Source organism: Sorghum bicolor, chromosome 7 (assembly GCF_000003195.3).
Source record: "Sorghum bicolor cultivar BTx623 chromosome 7, Sorghum_bicolor_NCBIv3, whole genome shotgun sequence".
Classification (NCBI taxonomy): Eukaryota; Viridiplantae; Streptophyta; class Magnoliopsida; order Poales; family Poaceae; genus Sorghum; species Sorghum bicolor.
In genome coordinates, this window is record NC_012876.2 from 8,918,819 (window position 1) to 8,937,370 (window position 18,552).

At 45.7% G+C, this 18,552-nt stretch overlaps 4 protein-coding genes across 8 annotated transcripts; 2 read left to right on the plus strand and 2 right to left on the minus strand.

The window, feature by feature from the left end:
* Positions 477–1,145, plus strand: LOC110437207. The gene has a single exon (XM_021465560.1). The coding sequence runs from the start codon at positions 477–479 to the stop codon at positions 1,038–1,040; it is 564 nt and encodes a 187-aa protein (XP_021321235.1). The 3' UTR covers positions 1,041–1,145.
* LOC110436838 (glutathione S-transferase T3-like) lies at positions 1,275–4,162 on the minus strand. 4 transcript variants are annotated; one of them, XM_021464398.1, is made up of 5 exons: positions 3,476–4,162; positions 3,258–3,400; positions 2,224–2,663; positions 1,872–2,144; positions 1,275–1,785 (listed from the first exon to the last, which is right to left on the minus strand). In XM_021464398.1, the coding sequence occupies exons 2-5, from the start codon at positions 3,271–3,273 to the stop codon at positions 1,435–1,437; spliced, it is 1,080 nt and encodes a 359-aa protein (XP_021320073.1). In that variant the 5' UTR covers positions 3,274–3,400; positions 3,476–4,162; the 3' UTR covers positions 1,275–1,434. The 4 variants fall into 4 exon arrangements, with proteins under 4 accessions (XP_021320073.1, XP_021320076.1, XP_021320075.1 ...); XM_021464399.1 differs by having other exon boundaries at positions 1,292–1,785; positions 2,224–2,660; XM_021464401.1 differs by lacking the exon at positions 3,258–3,400 and having other exon boundaries at positions 2,224–2,660; positions 3,476–3,964.
* On the minus strand, positions 4,929–5,920 carry LOC8086051 (ethylene-responsive transcription factor 8). The gene has a single exon (XM_002445177.2). The coding sequence runs from the start codon at positions 5,752–5,754 to the stop codon at positions 5,110–5,112; it is 645 nt and encodes a 214-aa protein (XP_002445222.1). The 5' UTR covers positions 5,755–5,920; the 3' UTR covers positions 4,929–5,109.
* On the plus strand, positions 12,334–18,490 carry LOC8086052 (enoyl-[acyl-carrier-protein] reductase, mitochondrial). 2 transcript variants are annotated; one of them, XM_002443989.2, is made up of 9 exons: positions 12,334–12,628; positions 12,710–13,137; positions 13,237–13,380; positions 13,508–13,610; positions 13,791–13,890; positions 17,249–17,325; positions 17,408–17,486; positions 17,786–17,904; positions 18,035–18,490. In XM_002443989.2, the coding sequence occupies exons 2-9, from the start codon at positions 12,741–12,743 to the stop codon at positions 18,126–18,128; spliced, it is 1,113 nt and encodes a 370-aa protein (XP_002444034.1). In that variant the 5' UTR covers positions 12,334–12,628; positions 12,710–12,740; the 3' UTR covers positions 18,129–18,490. The 2 variants fall into 2 exon arrangements, with proteins under 2 accessions (XP_002444034.1, XP_021320393.1); XM_021464718.1 differs by having other exon boundaries at positions 12,366–12,628; positions 12,724–13,137.

Below are 18,552 nucleotides of genomic sequence, written 5' to 3' on the forward strand. Positions count from 1 at the left end.
TCAGAATGTCTAGGGAGCTTTTCAAACGCATAATGAAGGCCGTCGAAGAACATGATGATTACTTTGTGCAGAAAAGGAATGGAGCTGGTGTACTTGGATTGTCTTGCTTTCAGAAGATAACTGCTGCAATGCGTATGCTCACATATGGGGTTCCAGCAGATGCGACTGATGAGTACGTGCGCATTGGCGAAAGTACAGCACTTGAGAGCCTACATAGATTTGTTGCTGCAGTGGTTGAAATTTTTGAAGATGAATACCTTAGACATCTCAATGAGAAAGACATAGCACGCCTACTTGCAATGGGTGAGAACGAAGGCTTCCTCGAAATGTTAGGGTCCATCGATTGCATGCATTGGGCGTGGAAGAACTGTCCATATGATAAACAAGGGCAGTACAAGGGGCATGTGGAGAAGCCGACTATCATCTTGGAAGCTGTTGCTAGCGCTGATCTTTGGATATGACATGCCTTCTTTGGAATGCTCGGGTCTCATAATGATATCAACGTTCTCCATAGTTCTCCTTTATTTGATAACTTGGCGGAAGGTAGAGCTCCTGAAGTGAAATATTCTGTTAACGGCCACGAGTACACAATGGGCTACTATCTTGCAGATGGTATATACCCCGATTGGGCTACTTTGGTCAAGACAATCAGACATCCTATGGGTAGCAAGAGGCAATATTTTGCTAAAGCGCAAGAAGCTGCACGGAAGATGGTGGAGAGAGCTTTTGGTGTTCTACAGTCTAGGTTAGCCATTGTTCGAGGACCGGCTCGTTTATGGGACGTAGAGACATTGTCATTGATCATGACAGCCTGTGTGATCATGCACAACATGATTGTCGAAGACGAAGGATTTGTGGTGGACCCAAACGAGCGTTTCGATTACGGTGGAGATAATGTCCAACCTGATCATGGCCACGCTCATCGAACACTTGAGGAGTTCATTGAGGCGCACAAAAAAATCCGAGATAAGAACACACATGAGCAGTTGAAAGGAGACCTAATCGAACACCTTTGGAACCATCATCCAGATTTATATTAGATACCTTTTTCAATTTTAGTTGCTTCTGTTCTAGTTCTTCATCGCATGAAACTTTAGTTGCTACTGTTTTATTTTTTACTCAAGTACAATGCACCAGGAAGATTTGCCGGCCACCAAGAACTGAGCAACGCCCATCATCGGCGCTGATCAAATGGCAGCACATAGTGACAAGCACAATAGCATGCAAATAAAGCCAACATGCTGAAACAAATAGCATGCAAATGACGCAGATCAGAGGAAGATTTCAGGACTGGTTCATATAGTGATACTGAAACAAATGTCGTGCTCAAACTTAAACTTTGATAATAGGTTCTACAGACTGATACATAAGCTGAACAGAGTACAGAAGAAATAATTCAACAAATCTTTTTTTCTGCATCATTTTAAACTAAACTCAACTTTCTTGATGCTTCGCGAGTATCTTCTTCTGCATAATTTCAATCCAAGAACGTTGCGTCGGATTGAGGGAGGTCATGTCTGCTAGCATAATATCCTTTTCCTCTTTTATCAAGGTGGCATCAGCTAATTTTGTTTCATTTTCTACCCTCTTTTTCTGCAGCTCGGCTTCATTTTCTACCCTTTTTTGCTCTAGGTGTAGTGTAGCCTTCTCTATCTCAAGGGTTTGCATGAACCTTTCCTCTTTGGTCTTCTCCTTTTCCTTGTCCGCAGCCTCCTTTTTGGCCCACATCATGTTGAAAGCTTCGATGCAAGCCTGCCCACCTCCTTGCCTCATTTTTTCCTTAGCCTGTGCAAATAATTTTGAACATATCAATAAGGAATAATTGTTGGGAGACCACAATAGGGAAAATTTGCAGGTTATATGCTATATACCTTCTTTATCCCATCTGACCTTTTCCTTGGTTGGGTTTCTTCATCATCAACAGGTATGACTTGATCATTATTAGTGACTCCTTCATCCCTTGGCCTAGACACCTTTCCTGCCTTCTTGTTCTTTTTGCTGGCTGCTAGTTTTTCTATCTCTGCTAGTTCTATCATATTGGCTCTCCACTTGTCCTCCCCCTTGAGTATGGCCCAGCAGTGTTCAAGAGTAAACGTTTTGTGGTCCTTGTCTAAGTCCACATACATCTTTTTTGCTTCATTAAGCTACAGGGAGCTATTGTCAACATATATACATTTTCAAATGCAAAACTTAATGTACAACATGCTGAACATATTTTGATACCTTATCCTGGATAGTTGTGCCACTTTGGTTCCTACGAAGAATGGCCTCATAGTGAGAACAAAATTTGTTCACTTGCATCTGGATTGTCAACCAACGATGCATAATGGAACTCTCTGTACGAGGAAGTGCACTATCATTGTTTTCTTCATAGTATGCATGAACTTTCCCCCAAAATGTAGTACGCGATTGATTAGCCCCGTTGATTGGATCCTTGCTAACACTCAACCATCCCTTGCAAATAACTTCATCCTCCTTGTAATGAAAATTTTTTGTCCTCCTTGGTCCTCCCTTGGTACTGCGGCTTGCCTGTACTTCGTCAACTTGAATCTCAGAACCTTGAGTGGATGGAATGGTAATGTCATCTATACCAGCAACAAAACCCTCTGCACTATTCAGCAAAATGTTTTCCAAAAAATCTCCATCTTCAGCCATCACAACTGCTATACAACAAATTCAGAACATTGAATTTCATGTAAAGATCAGGGACAACAAATATAATTAAAGGGACAGCACATCAAGTACTCCATTTAGTGCAGCCATCGCATCAGAAAAAATTCAGAGACAGCAACGACATAGATGGCTGAAGATGAACAGCGACAACAACATTGACATAGATGGGCATCAATAACATTGAACAGGATTCTGAGGTGAAACAACTACAAAAATGGCAACATAGGGACTGCCATATAGCATCTTGATCATATCTGAAGTTCAGCAAAAGACTCATGAAAGATATCTACCAATAAATTCAAAAGACCACTAGTCCGCTAGCATGCAGGTCTGATCAGTACTATACCAAAGTACTTCACAGTACTGGACTACTGAGCTCCTCACAACAATAGCACTGAATAACAGCAGGTTGCAGAAGTCCTATCCTATAAACACAATCTAACAAGTTCTTGTTTCAACTACTCTTAGTAAACAACACAGTGATGCGGCACTTGTCCAATCAAACCTAGCATCTTGGATCAGTAATGAACAAAATTGCTTCCAGAAGAAATGTTTGCAATTGTAGAACTGTTATAAATTCTCACCACAGTCAGCGATCATGCATGCACTTCCCAGTACCCAGAAGAAAGAACAATTTCTATCGAAATTCAATTAATCCTCTCCAGTCTCCAAAGCACCAGCTCTGGTCTCTCAAACTACCCTAGATCAGCATCACAACACCAGTGCTCTTCAACAGAAAACCTAGGCGAGATAAGGATGTGGAGAGAAAAGCATGCGGCGAGAAGAAAGTAGCCGGCAATACCTGATTCCCAAACTGGGCGAAGCCGGCGCGACCTTGCTCAGCGTCTTGAAGGGAACAGAAAACGGCGGACCGATCTTCCCTGGCGCACGAAAGGAGACGGCACCGCACCCTTATCACCTGGATCTTGCGCCGCTCCTCTTCCAGAAAACGGCGCCGCACGAAAGGAGCCGACACCGCACGAAAGGAACAGAAAACGGCGGCGCGAATAGAAACCGGCAGCTCCCGCTGGAACACCTGGATCTTGCGCCTCTCCTCCTCCAGCGCGAGTAGGTACTCGCGGCAGCGGCGGCGGCGGTGGTCGGCTTGCGCGCGAGATTGCTTTGGCGCTGAACACCACTCTGGACCGGGCGGGAAGAAGTACAGACCAGTCTGCGCGCGAGATTTCTCTGGGTTTCGCGCGCGCGAGAATAGGCGGGATCGAGCGGGACGGCGATCGGCGAGTGACAAAATTCGCGATACAAAGCTCCAGCCGCGCGCGTATTTCTCCGCAGTTGAGGCCGATGGATGCCAAGTTGGGATAAATAGCAAGTTGGGATAAGGAGTTGTTGGAGAGGAGTTTTTCATGCTTTTAACAAATTTTAGAGGATAGCAAGTTGGGATAAGGAGTTGTTGGAGATGCTCTAAACAAGGCTGAAGTCGAACTATACATGACATAGGCCTTGTTTAGTTCACCACAAAAACCAAAAACTTTTCAAGATTCTCCGTCACATGGAATCTTGCAGCACATTCATGGAGCACTAAATATAGTAAAAAACAAAAACTAATTACACAATTTGGCTGTAAATCACGAGATGAATCTTTTGAGCCTAATTAGTTTATAATTAAACAATATTTACCACAAATAAACGAAAGTGCTACAATACCCAGAACTAAAAAAAATTTAGAAACTAAACAAGGCCATAAGAAGAGATTTAGCATGTTTAGCCGGGGCCAGAAAAAATGGATTAACTTTGCTGGTTTTTTTTGCCTGGCATGATCGGCAGAAAGAGCTACGGAAACACACTAACAGTAATAGCTGCCTATTTACATTTGTGATTACACATGGCTAGCTAACTGATGACCTTTGAATATTTGGGCTCTGTTCAGTTCTCAAACATTTTATAAAATTTTTACAAAATTTCATAAAATCTTTCGATACATGTATAAAACATTAAATATAGATTTAAAAAAAATAATTAATTATATAATTTACATGTAATTTATAAGATAAATCTTTTTAGCCTAATTAATTTATAATCAGATAATATTTTTTAAATGCAAACGAAGAAAATGCTACGGTAGCTATTTTGCGACGCCCCAGACCCACCACCTGCAGCGCAGACGACGACGACGACCACCGGGCGTAGCAGCTCCGCTCTTCCTCGCCCTTCGGCGCCAACAACTGTCGCAGCGCCGGAGTGTTCAATTTGTGCAAGCTGATGTGAGGATTTTAGGAGATACCATGGCACTGCAATTTTGGTACGAGATTAAGTATTTTGCTCATTGGTTAAAATTCTTGCACTGCGAAGTTGCAAATCGACTAGTGCACAGGGGGGAAAAAAATGGAGGCGCAGCTACACGGAAACAAACCAAATGTGCTTCCTATTTACAGCACATTTGGTAACCCCTTTTGCGACAAATTACTATCCCCGACGCTACATGACCATCTCGGCCGGCGGAGGCAGGTTGAGGTCGAGTCCCAGTCCCAGCACCGACGGCGACGGCGACGACGACCCCGAGTAGCAGCTCCGCTCCGCCTCCCTCTTCACCGGCGCCAACTGCATCGGGTTCAGGAACAGGTACGGCTGGGCGGCCACCATCGCCGGGAAGAGCCCAAGGCCTAGGTCGAGCGACGACGGCGACTGCGACTGCGACGGAGCCGGCGGCGCAGCGACCGCTACGGTCACTGCCAGCGGGTGGTAGTCGTCGTCCCTGGTGGAGAACGAGGACGAACAAGACTCTTCCCGGGCGCTGGCGCTGGCGCTGGCGCTCGGAACCTGCGCGGCGGCGCACGGCGGCGGTGCTGGGACGACGGCGTCGGGGTAGGTGTAGTTGGTGGTGGCGCGCGGGCCGCGGAGCCTGCGCGCGGCGGCGTCGTAGGCGCGCGCGGCCTGCTCGGGCGTGTCGAAGGTGCCCAGCCACACCCGCGCCTTCCGCGCCGGGTCCCTGATCTCCGCCGCGTACCGGCCCCACGGCCGCTTCCGCACCCCGCGCAGCCTCGGCTTCCCCTGCTCCGGCTCCGGCACCGGCAGCTCCGCCGCCGCCGTGACCTCCTCGCTGATGCTCCTCTTGGGTGCCATACACCGAGCTGCCTTGTGTCTTTGCTCTCTGTGGCTGTGGTGGACGCGCGTGCTTTGCTTGCCTGCCGCCGGGTTCTGCCTGCGTTTCTCGCCGGCCTCCGAGGTTGGGCGAATGGAATTTTGGTTGGTTGGGACTGCTGCTGGGAGGTCGAGGTCGGGACGACGTGGGAGTTTTATATACACGTACTAGAAGCAAAGCGCGGCGGCGGCCCACGCGGCAAGGCAAGGGAGGCGAGGTCTGACTGTTGACTTGGCGCGGGGGGGGGGGGGGGGGGGGGGGGGAGGGGGGCTCCCCGTCCCGTGTCTGGCGCCCCGTGCGTCGGTGCCGTGCGTTCAGCGCGCGTGGACGAGCGTGTCCGCTGCTGCGCTGGCCTGGCTGTCAGGCTGTGTATCCCGGCACTCTTGGTCGTGGCTCGCGTGGGGGTGGACGGCGGAGCGCAACCGCGTTGGTTGCCGGCCGAAACTCCATGGGGTTGGGTTCCTGTAATTAACTTGGTAGCCCAATAAATTTAGGAGTACTATTTTTTCACAATACATTCCTAGACGATTTACCATAGCAAGACTGAACTATTTCAAATCAATCAAAATTTTATATATATATTTTTATCTTTAACTACCTTCTCACGTAAAACTGTATATTTTCTTAATTTACTCACGTATCTAATTTACACACAATTAACCTGGAGCTGATACGAAATTCGTATGTAGTGCACGGGTATACAAGTTGGAGGGAAGGTTTTACAAGTTAGTTATTTTACCAAACTGTTAAAGAAGTTTATGTCCTCTTTTTGCCAAAATATCAAATAGGGAGTTCATTTTTTTTAAAAAAAAACTGTTGGAATTTCTCTTGCGGACATATAAAATTTGAGGAAAAAACATTTTTTACCACAAAAATACCTAGAATATCAATGTTTTCAAATCATACATACCCGCATTAAATGACGTTCTGGACTTCCTCTCTAGTTTCGCAAAGAATGACGTTGTAGCTTCAAAAGAGTTCCGATGGACCGCACTGCCCTTGCCTTCGATCTTCCGCCTCGATCCACGGACGCCCACAACGGAAGCACGCGAACGGACGCCTTAGTCCCCGCCCCCAATCACGCGTCTCGCCCGCATCAAATTGTCGCCGCGCACGCGCTTCTTCGCTTCGTTCTCCATCGCCGCTCGCTACATCGACTCTGTTCTCCTCCCTTGCGGTGTCAGACGAGCTGGCCCAGCAGCGCGTTGCTCCCAGGGACGCCGCGCTGATGCAGGACGCGGAGCAGTCCGTGCTCGGCGAGACACAGAGGGGCGTTCCCGCCGCCGTCCTGCAGTCTGTCGCCAACGCTGACGCCACCGTCGTCGAGGCCGAGCTCGGAGGCCGCTGCGTCGTCACCGAGTCTGTTGGCGGGCAGGTGGGGTCAAAGATGGTGACCCCCGGCGTATATATGTCAAGTTTGCTCTCTCATTTGTTAAGTTCTCAAAATGCAAACTCTAAATACAAAACTATTGGATACCTTTTTTTACGATTTTTTTAGCAAATTACAAGAATGCAAAGTCCGAATACAAAACTTTTAAAGATGCTCTTACCATAGCAACACTCAATCAAATTTTTTATATAGTTTTTTTATCTTTAACTACCTTCTCACGTAAAACTGTACTATATTTTCTTAATTTACTCATGGATCTAATTTACACCCAATCTAACCTGGAGCTGATAGGAAATTCGTATGTAGTGCAGAGGTATACAAGTTGGAGGAAAGGTTTTACAAGTTAGTTATTTCATCAAACTGTGAAAGGTCCAAATGACTAGAGGGGGGTGAATAGCCTATCTAAATTTTCTACAAACTTCAACTAGACAAGTTGATTAGTAAAACAAAAGGCGAAGCTATTCTATCACTAGCACAACTAAGTTATGCAAGCCACCTACACAAGTTTAGCAAGAAAGCTAAACGTTAGTTATAACAAGAAAGCACAACTAGAAACTTGCTACACTCCTAAACAAGATAGCTAAGCTAAACAAGCTACACAACTAGCAAGGTATGCACATAAGTAAAGAAGAGAGGAGTGATTGTTATACCAACGTTGTAGAGTAGAAATATAGCCAATCAATCAATCACAGTTACAAGAGAATCCTCGGCGAGAGATGACACAAGATTTTTTACCGAGGTTCACTTGCTTCCCGACAAGTTAGTCCTCGTTGTGGCGATACACCCACTTGATGGATCACGAGCTAATTGGCAATCCAAAGCTAAACCCTTAGCAGGTGACGCACATCCACTCACAAGATGGGGATCCTCTAAGCTACGAGCAATCCACTAGAGTAGCCAATTGCGATCTCCCGTGGGGAAGGCTCAAGAACCCCTCACAAATCACTTGGTGAGGCTCGAAACAATCTCCAATCACGAGCTCAACACCACCGCTGCTCCAAGCCGTCTAGGGCGTCGGGAAAAACCCAAGAGTAACAAGAAATCCGCAGCAAACTCTGAAAGGTCCTAATATGGCTAGAGGGGGGGTGAATAGCCTATTTAAAAATTCTACAAACTCACTAGAGCAAGGAGTTAGTAAATAACAAAGCGAAGCTTTTTGCTCTAGCTCTAAAGGGGTGTTTGCAAGCCACCTACCCAACAATTCTAGTTGCTATGATCACTATGCACACAAGAACTAAGTCTCTACAAGTTACACTAGAGAACTAAGCTACACAAGGCAAAGTATGCAACTAAACTAATTACACTAGTTTGCGGTAAGTAAAGGATAGGATGAGATATTTATACCGCTGTGTAGGGGATGAACCAATCACCAATATAAACAATCAAGCACCGGGAGAATGCCAATCAAACACAATTGAGACACTAATTTTTCTCCCGAGGTTCACGTGCTTGCCGGCACGCTACGTCCCCGTTGTGTCGACCAACACTTGGTGGTTCGGTGGCTAAGAGGTGTAGCACGAACCTCGTCCTCACTAGGACACCACAAGAACCTACCCACAAGTGAGTAGCTCAATGACACGAGCAATCCACTAGAGTTACCTTTCGGCTCTCCGCCGGGGAAGGTACAAGACCCCTCACAATCACGGGAGATGGCCACGAACAATCACCAACTCGTGCCAATCCTCCTCCGCTGCTCCAAGCCGTCTAGGTGGCGGCAACCACCAAGAGTAACAAGAAAACCGCAGCTAGAACGATCCCCAAGTGCCACTAGATGCAATCACTCAAGCAAATGACTTGGAATCACTCCCAATCTCACAAAGATGTATAATCTATAAAGGAGATGAGTGGGAGGAGTTTGCTTAGGCTCACAAGGATGTCAAGTATGCTAGAATGCCAAGAGTCTGAGCCCCAAGCCAGCCAAACATGTATTTATAGCCCCTCAAACAAATAGAGCCGTTGGCTCTTTCATTGGGCGAAATACGGGGTCACCGGACGCTCTTAAAGGGGCACCGGACGCTCAACACCAGCGTCCGGTGCTCCAACGTCAGCCACGTGTCAGAGTCTAACGGTAACCTGCAGAGCACCGGACGCTGAGCAAGTTAGCACCGGACGCGTCCGGTGCACACCGGACTCGTGCGCAGAGAGCTCCGCAAACTCGCAGGGTCACCGGACGCAAGCCACCGGACGCACCCTAAGCGTTCGGTGCTCACCGGACTCACACCCAGAGAGGTTTGCAAAACGTGCGGACACCGGACTCAGACCACCGGACGCTCCAGCTTGCGTCCGGTGCCTGGTGTCCGGTGCCCAACCCTAGCTGAGCCAGGCAGCCTGCACACCGGACGCTCAGACACAGCGTCCGGTGCCTCTGAGCCAGCGTCCGGTGAGTGTTCCTCAGCGAGAAACACTCCCGCGACTTCTCCAATTTTCCCACCGGCGCAATAGAAAAAATGCACTTCATTTTCTCGAAAAGCGCCGAATCCCGCCTCGCAAGCTCGGCGGGAGGGAGAGAGGAACCCATCCTCTCTCTACCTTTCAAACTCCACCTCCTTCTCAAAGTGTGCCAACACCACAACGTGTGTACCAACAAGTGCACGTGTGTTAGCATTTTCACAAACATTTTCTTCGAAGGAGTTAAGTTAGCTTACTAGGTTCTAAATGCATGCACATGAATAATGACACCTAGTGACACTTGATAACCGCTTAGCCAAAGAATTCCCCTCTTTATAGTACGGCTATCTATCCTAAATGTGATCACATCCTCTATGGTGTCTTGATCACCAAAACCAAAACCCTAAGCAATACCTTTGCCTTGATCTCCATAGGGTTTTATTTTTCTCTTTCTTCTTTTCCAAGTTTGAGCATTTGATCACCTTGTGGTCATCACCATGATCATCTCTTGCTCCAACACTTGGCATGTACCAATCTCATTAAGTCTACACATACTTAGCATAGAGGTTAGTACTAGGGTTTCATCAATTATCCAAAACCAAACTAGGGCTTTCAAACTCAAGAATCAAGTGCCACTAAATGCAACTCTCAAAGCAATACACTTGAATCTCACTCAATCTCACTAGGATTAGCAATCAAGCAAGGAGATGAGTGGAGGGAGTGTTCTCTAGCTCAATGTATGCCTCAATTATTCAAATGTGCAAGAGAGGACCTCCCAAAGCCGGCCACCAACTATTTATAAGTCCCCTCAAGGAACTAGCCGTTGGCCACTTTCATTGGGTTGAAAACGGGGGCACCAGATCCTACCAAGTGATCACCGGACGCTCGACCCCCAGCGTCCGGTGCTCAGGGGTTGGCCACGTGTCCTTCTTGAATCTCGCATGTCAGTCTCTAACGGCTACCTGCGAATCACCGGACACTCTGCAGGTCCACACCGGACGCGTCCGGTGCACACCGGACTAAAACTCAGGGAGGTATGCAAAACCTCGGGGTCACCCGACGCTGAGCACCGGACCCACCGGTGCTCACCGAACTCATACCCAGAGAGGTTCGCAAAACGCCCCCACACCGGACGCTGAGCACCGGACTCTCTCCGGTGCGTCCGGTGCACTCTGCTACACCCGACAGCACACCGGATGATAAAGGCCATCATCCAGTGCCTCCGCGCAGAGCGTCCGGTGAGTACACTTAATTTTCTCAAAAGCGCCGAATCCTGTCGAGCAAGCTCGGCGGGAGGGAGAGAGGAACCCACACCCCTCTCAACTCTAGGAACTCCACATCCTTTGCAAATGTGCTAACACCAATAAGTGTTCACCACCAAAGTGTATATGTGTTAGATTTTCACAAACATTTCACCCAAAGGAGTTAAGTTAGCACTTTACTAGATCCTAATGCATATGCTCAAGATGTAGACCTAGTAGCACTTGATTCGAGAGATGACCGTGATTTCCCCTCTTGATAGTCGGCTATCTATCCTAAACCCGGTCAATCACTTCTCTACTCATCTTATACCGGCAAAAGTAAAACCCTATGTTTATACCTTTGCCTTGATAACTTTGCTCCTCGTCTATCATTATGATCTCCACATTATGGTACATCTCTTTTGTAATCATGTGGCCACCTTTCCATGCCACCATGCACCTTCATCACATGTGTTGCTATGCCTAAATCCATTCACTTAAACACAATGCATTAGCAACTTGGTGTCATTAATTACCAAAACCAAACTTGGTCTTTCAAACTGTTAGAGAAGTTTTTTCCCCTCTTTTTACCAAAATGTCAAATAGGGACTTCATTTTTTTTAAAAAACTTTTGGAATTTCTCTTGCGGACATATAAAATTTGAGCAAAAAAGCATTTTTATCACCAAAATACCTAGAATATCAATGTTTTCAAATCGTGTATTACCACAAATGCAAAATCCAAGCCAAAAATTTAATCCCTAAAGATGTGGTATAGATACACTAAATACGTACTCCCTCCATTCCAAATTATAAGTCATTCCAAAAATCTTGGAGAGTGAAAGCATCTAAAGTTTGACCAAATTTATATAATAAGATAATAACATTTATAATACCAACTAAGTATTATTAGATTCTTTATTAATTATATTTTCATAACATAGCCATTTGATGTCATGAATCTTTGTAATTATTTCTATAATTTTGATCAAACTTAAAATGCTTTGACTTTCAAAGATTCTTGTAATGACTTATAATTTGGAACGGTGGGAGTACGTGGAATCTATGACCATCCAGGATTCATCGTGCCATGACACAACCAAAGTGACCGTGGGAATAGTAACCATTTTTTTTTAATTTAGTCTTTTTTTTCTATCAAAATTTCACATATATACCGCTAGATGTTAAAACTCATATTTGGATCTTAAGCTCGGTGCTAACACGTCTTGGCGCCATAAGTCATGGTGGAGTGGTTGGAGATCAAGGTTGACGTGGCTTAAGGATATGGCGCTAACGTGGCCATAGCTCCACGTCACGACTCACGGCGCCCGCTGGATCATGGGCCGACATGTAAGATTGACCATAGGATACATGTAATATCCTACATGTAAAGATGTTGTTAACTTTTTTTTTGAGATATAAACACATTTTTTTTTGTTAACTTAACATATGGTAGTTATAGAAAAAAAAAAACAACCCCTGCCTGAACCCATTTTGGGCCGGAGGTTTTCGTGCTTGGCTGACGAGCCCGATTTCGGCCCATAGGCTTCAGATGCCGTGTCCTGAGCTTTAGCTGGAGCAGTCGTCGGAACACTCCCTGGAGGCCTCGACGACACCCCGCGTCGCGGCGCCGCCGCCGCCGCCTACGCCTACGCCTGCAGCAGCCTGCTGCGTCCCCGGCCAGCTCCACGGCGCCATCCGACCTCGAATCGCCTCCCTCGCTCGCCCTCCTGCTTGATCCCGCCGTCGCCACCTCAACCGCCCCCACCTCCCTCTAGGGTTGCCCTGCCGCTCCCTCGAATCGCGCCATCGGAGGCCTTCCCGACCGCCCTCCACTGTGAGTTCCTCTCCTCCCCGCTACTCCACTGCCTTATTTTCGGCTCCCTGCTCTCCTCTTCTGTAATTAGAATGGTATCAGTTTATCCTGTGCAGAGCAAGGTAGCAGACAGATGGCGCCGCAGTCTCGGTTGCTGCCGCCGGCGTTGCAGATGCTTCGCCGCTGCCGGTGCCGTGCCTCGCGCTCCCACTTCTCTACCGCGCCCACTCTCGTCTCGCCACCATCCAAGGCCGTGGTCTACGACGAGCACGGCCCACCTGAGCAGGTGCTGAGGACGGTGGACGTGCCACCGGTGGAGGTCGGCGACCGCGACGTCTGCGTCAGGATGCTGGCTGCCCCCATCAACCCCTCGGACATCAACCGCGTCGAGGGCGTCTACCCCGTCAGGCCCCCGCTCCCCGCCGCCATCGGAGGCTACGAGGGCGTCGGCCAGGTCCACGCCGTCGGCCCCGCCGTCACCGCCCCGCTCTCCCCCGGCGACTGGGTCATACCGTCCCCGCCATCGTTCGGTCGGTAATTGTAATTGCCTCGTCTTGCTGCTTCGGGTTCGGGTCTTCGACTCAATTTTTTTCAACTAGTAATAAGTACTACCGTTTTATGCTCTTCAGGGACCTGGCAGACGTACATTGTCAAGGATGAGAACGTCTGGCACAAGGTCCGCAGCGATGTACCCATGGAGTATGCTGCCACCATCACCGTCAACCCCTCGACCGCGTTTAGGATGCTCCAAGACTTTGTAAAACTCAATCCTGGTGCTCTTTTTGCTTCTTTGGACCCATGCTTTCAAGTAGTTTCTTCCTTCCCTTGACATTTGACACGTCCGTCGTAGAATTCACTTGCCAGTCATCTCGTGACCTCCAGTCTCTACTCTGTCACCAGGTGATTCCATTGTCCAGAATGGTGCTACCAGCATCGTTGGCCAGTGTGTTATTCAGCTTGCTAAAGTACATGGAATCCACACTATCAACATTATAAGGGACAGGTACAATACAAATTTCCTTCTCAAAGTTGGTGCCACCAACAGGGATCAAGGATTCTGTTGGTGTCTTGCCTTTCCACATGATTCCTGTGCCAATTCTCTCTTATGACTCACTTTCGAGTTACTTACTCATCTTATCCCACTGTTGTTCAATAGTAATCTGTAGTAGCTGAATTGATGTAGGCCTGGGTCAGAGGAAGCAAAAAACAAACTCAAACAACTTGGTGCAGATGAGGTGTTCACAGAATCTCAGCTAGACATGAAGAATGTCAAGAGCTTGCTGGTACTGCTCCACTACCCGCTTTTCCAATCCAAATTGCTGCTCATCCTTGACAGCTAGTATTTGTCTACTTGTGAATGAAAATTAAAATCTGTGTGAGAACTAGAAAGTAATTTCTTGTCCAAATAGGGAGGTTGCAAGCTGATGTTGACAAATGCAGTTTATAGACTAGAAAGCAACGCGTGGCGTTGCCGCGCACATCTTAGAGAGCTTGCCAGTTTCAGCCAATTTTGCGTTGTCATTTCATTACACATTGCTACGTAGCTCAGAGGCAGCGTTGTAATTAGTTGTTGTCAGTAGAGTTGTTGGGCAGCGATCCAGTAGCGGGAGACTTTTGAAAAAGAGAATCAGGAGAATTTTAAATAAGATTAGTTTCAGATAAACTTGAATAGGAGTTTTTTTCCTAAACAAAACACATTTCTCATGATATTCCTTTAGAAAGAAGTGTCAAGAAAACTAACTTACGAAACATAAAAGAAACATATACAGAGGTGTTTCAGATATAATTGAAGGGGTTGTTTGGATCCCATGTTTTATAAAACTAGATTTTCTAGAACAAGTTTTAGCCCAGGTGCCCAACATCCAGCACAAAGGTGTTTGGACACTCTTAAATAACTTGGGTTTAACTGAAACAAGTTCTCAATAACCTAGAAAAGTGAGCTTTAACAAAAACAAGTTTTTCAGAGAACCGGATTATGTATGGTATCTCAATTGCCAACGTCCAACAAATCTAGCAATCAGTCTCCAACAAATCTAACAAGTTCTACCAAAAAAAAAACACCTGGCAGCAACAGCGTGCTGTGTGCATAAACTAACTACTGAACAAATACTTAGATCAGAGAAAGTGCTATCGATCGCTGGTGCTGTGTTGCATCCAGACCCAAACAAAGAAATATTTAAACACAGAGTAATAAACTAACCACAACCACAAACTGTCTTTTCCCCCCTCTAAAATTTCAAATAAAATTTGTTTTTAATAAATCTAGCATCTAATTAGGAGATCCAAACAGCCATGAAGAAATCAACTCACCCAAGTCTTCCTTTTAGATAAAATTTCATAAACCGATCCTCCCATAATTTTTGGTGCTCTGGCTCAGAGAACTGAATTCGCCGTCAACCCAAATGTTGTTCTCAGGAGATCCACAGTGTGTGGTTGTTTCCATCCTCTTTGTTTGCACATAACAAGAACAAACAACCTGAACTCAATTATGACTGGAAGCAGGCACGATTGCCAAAGTGGAGCTCAAACCGTCAAATATCAACTAACTTTTTATTTATTTGGAAGAAACTAAATCAAGCTTATGGGGATAACCAAGCAACGACATATGGATAAGATGCAGCGTAGGGAGTTACTGAAGCTGCTTGCTTAAGCTAATAAGTAACAGTAGTTTACTATCAATAGTTCACGAGACAATGCTAGCTGTGAAGAAATGAGTCAAAGCATGCATATCTGAACAAACAGATTTGGAGCCATAAGTCTGGTGCTTTCAGCTGCCAAGGGTAATGGTTCGTCAGATGACAAGCTGGAGTGTGACTCTGGGGTTAGCTAGATATTAGCTAATTTGCAACTAACTGTGAACTATTTGTGATTTAATGTTTATTTCTTTTTCATGGTTTGCGCTACCTTATAATGCAATAAATCAAGGTATAGAATATTTGTGACAAACATGTTTGATACATATCTGTATGAATGGATTTACTAACATTTTCTCCGTAGCAGATAAACACCCAAAGTTAGCATTGAGGATTCTCAAATATAGGGTAGTTGCTGTATCTCTGTGTTTGGCTCCCAGCGGCATAGAATAGGAATTACAGATAAAACTGCAATTGCCATACTGCTGAATTCCTAAAGCTCTTCACAGATAAAAATGTCAATGTAACAAGATTTTAGAATACAAGTGAACTGTGTCTTAAAAAAAAATCAAAATGCTAGGTGAAAGCATTAGAGCAATGTTGGAATTAGATTCATGATAAAGGAGACAATTTTCCTTCTATGATCTTCTGATTCACATGCCACTAGTCTTCAAAGAATTTCACCATAGTTCAGACATCCAGGAAAGCAGTAGCAGAGAAGTTACTGCATTATACTTTGTACTCACACTTCCGATATTCTGTATATACTATTGTAGAAATGCTACGGTAGAAGTGAAGAGGGAATGATAGGTCATTAGCATATCACACAATATTGTCATGATCCTTCTATTGCAATTTTAAAGAAAATCATTAATGGTCTATAGGAAATCAAGAAACAACTACCAGTCCATTTGAAATATGCATACATACAGTTTGAAGCATATATTACTCCTGACCCATAGAATCACAGAATTACATATGCGCCTTTTTGTTACAAATACACACAACCTGGATCAACCTAGCCCCTAGGAATAAGGGCCGACAAGGAGAACCCTCGCGCTCCAGCCATTGCCCAAAGCTGGGCAGCAAGGCAGTAAGGCAGTAGCCGTATTGGTGTCAAAGTCATCAGAGACACATTTGATCCAATTGTTCCAAAGTGTTCAAGCCCTAGGATAATGATGGGATTGATGCCTCTTTGCATTTGTGCATCGGCCATCTCATTAATTCTATTCCACCAGTCCTCAAAAGAAGTATCATTCATTATCAGCGCCTAGAGTTTGCTGCCCAAAGCGATTTAGGACGGAGAACCGGAATTGCCTTGCAAACACACAGCTAGTGAGCAAGTGATCAATTGTTTCCTCAGCCTGATTGCAATGAGGATACTAAACCGGATGGCCAAGGAGGTGCCTCATGGCAGGAGAAGGTGGGTGACGAGGGGCGGTGGAGCGCGGCAGGGCGTAATGCCGTGCCTCAGCCTGGCTCGGCACTCATGGGCATAGGGAAGCCTTGGTGTTGGGCGGCAAGCGGGGTAGGGTTCATGGCTGGAGACACTGCATGTGCATGGTGGCCCGGTGGGGCTGGACGATGGAGGATGGATGAGGTAGATGAGATGAAACAGTAGCAGAGATGAAGGACGTCTCGAGCTCAAGTAGTGGAGGGGAATGGTGTCTCAAGCTCGAGCAGCGGAGGTGATGTGCCACAAAACTTCGCAACGATTCGAGTGGGTGAGACCCAAACTGATACGCATCGGACGGATGAGTGGCACTATCTGGTGCCCGCTTTTGGTGCAAGATTTGTATTATTAGAGATTAGTTGTTGTAGTTTATGGAAACCCAATCTCAAGTGCGGTAGAATCGTGTAGTTTATTGTTTTTTTCCTTGGAGTGCTATTACTGCCTGACATTGGCATTGTAACAACAAATTACAGTTTTTCTACCTATAAAGAGTTGGATTGTTTCAAGTTTGAACCAACATGTATCTAGTTAATGTTTTGTTTCCTGTGTTCTCAGGGTGCCATGCCGGAGCCTGCATTAGGATTTAACTGTGTTGGAGGAAATGCTGCTTCTCTAATACTCAAGCTTTTGAAGTAATGTGCTGAATTTGAAAAAAAAAAACCCCTAGAATAATCCATTTTTCTCCCACACTTAGACATAACTCTTGTTCTGTAGGCAAGGAGGCACCATGGTGACTTATGGTGGAATGTCCAAGAGACCTGTCACTGTCCCTACTTCATATTTCATTTTTAAGGTCTGTACACAAGACCCTGCTTGTGAAACTTATGCATCTGCTGTTTTGCTCTACTTGTCCAGGCCACTTCAAACATTTTAAATGCTTATTATAGTAAACACTATTTTATGTGAGCAATGTTCAGTAGATGATGACAATGCTAAAAAAGTAGTGCTGAAGTATCAGCATGTTGAGACAAACAAACTATTTGATAGATGGTTTCATGTTGTGTTCAAGGGATGGTTATTTCCTATTGTTTATATGATATTGCCCCAAATGTCAAAAAATTACTAAACACAATGAAATATATGTTTTGAAAGGATCTTTCGCTACGAGGGTTCTGGCTCCAGAAGTGGCTGAACTCAGATAAAACAGAAGACTGCAGAAGAATGATAGACTACCTCTTGGGCCTTGTGCATGAAGGCAAACTCAAATACGAGTATGTAATGTTAATGCCATTCTGTTGTTGGGTTGCTTTTAGATCTTGTTGACATGCTCTCGTCTAGACATTTCCTTATCTGTAAAGAGAAAACTTAAGTGCCTTTGGAAACATATTAATTTGTTTGCAGGATGGAGTCGATTTCTTTCGGTGAGTTCAGCTTGGCTCTGGAGAAGGCCCTGGGCAAACATGGAAGCCATCCAAAGCAAGTTATCAGGTTCTGAGACGAGGGTAGGCTAGAGGATCAGAGAGCATGCAATTGCCATTGATTCTGTATGAATGATGAATCCAACAGTTGGTATGGCAATTGTAAGAGTGACCTGGAGTTGTATATAAAATAAAATAAAGTAAAGTATGTTGTTCGCTTGAGCTTATCAGCCAAATCCACCAGTCATTTAGTAGTGTTTTTCTCTTATAACAAATCAGCCAACAATACTTTTCGTCATGGCTTATGAGCCAAACGAACAAGTTAGCTAAGTGAGTGAAGGATCACTTGTTGGTGGCGGGCGGTTGTACACAAGTTGTGCGTGAAGTATTAGTTTCTTTGTGGCGGACGGTTAATACGAATTCAACAGAGTTGTTTATATCACCCTCTCGGCCCCGCCATCATCTCCCCGCTCTCCTGTGGCAAATGGGTCATACTGCTGC

Excerpts from the sequence above, each read along its gene's own strand:
- LOC8086052 (XM_002443989.2), top strand. The coding sequence starts at position 12,741 with ATGGCGCCGCAGTCTCGGTTGCTGCCGCCGGCGTTGCAGATGCTTCGC. Across the intron at positions 13,138-13,236 it reads ACCGTCCCCGCCATCGTTCG|GGACCTGGCAGACGTACATT; the intron begins GTCGGTAATTGT and ends TATGCTCTTCAG. Across the intron at positions 13,891-17,248 it reads AGAATGTCAAGAGCTTGCTG|GGTGCCATGCCGGAGCCTGC; the intron begins GTACTGCTCCAC and ends CTGTGTTCTCAG.
- LOC8086051 (XM_002445177.2), bottom strand. The coding sequence starts at position 5,754 with ATGGCACCCAAGAGGAGCATCAGCGAGGAGGTCACGGCGGCGGCGGAG.
- LOC110436838 (XM_021464398.1), bottom strand. Across the intron at positions 2,145-2,223 it reads GCACAACTATCCAGGATAAG|CTTAATGAAGCAAAAAAGAT; the intron begins GTATCAAAATAT and ends AGCTCCCTGTAG. Across the intron at positions 1,786-1,871 it reads GGTCAGATGGGATAAAGAAG|GCTAAGGAAAAAATGAGGCA; the intron begins GTATATAGCATA and ends TTATTTGCACAG.
- LOC110437207 (XM_021465560.1), top strand. The coding sequence starts at position 477 with ATGCTCGGGTCTCATAATGATATCAACGTTCTCCATAGTTCTCCTTTA.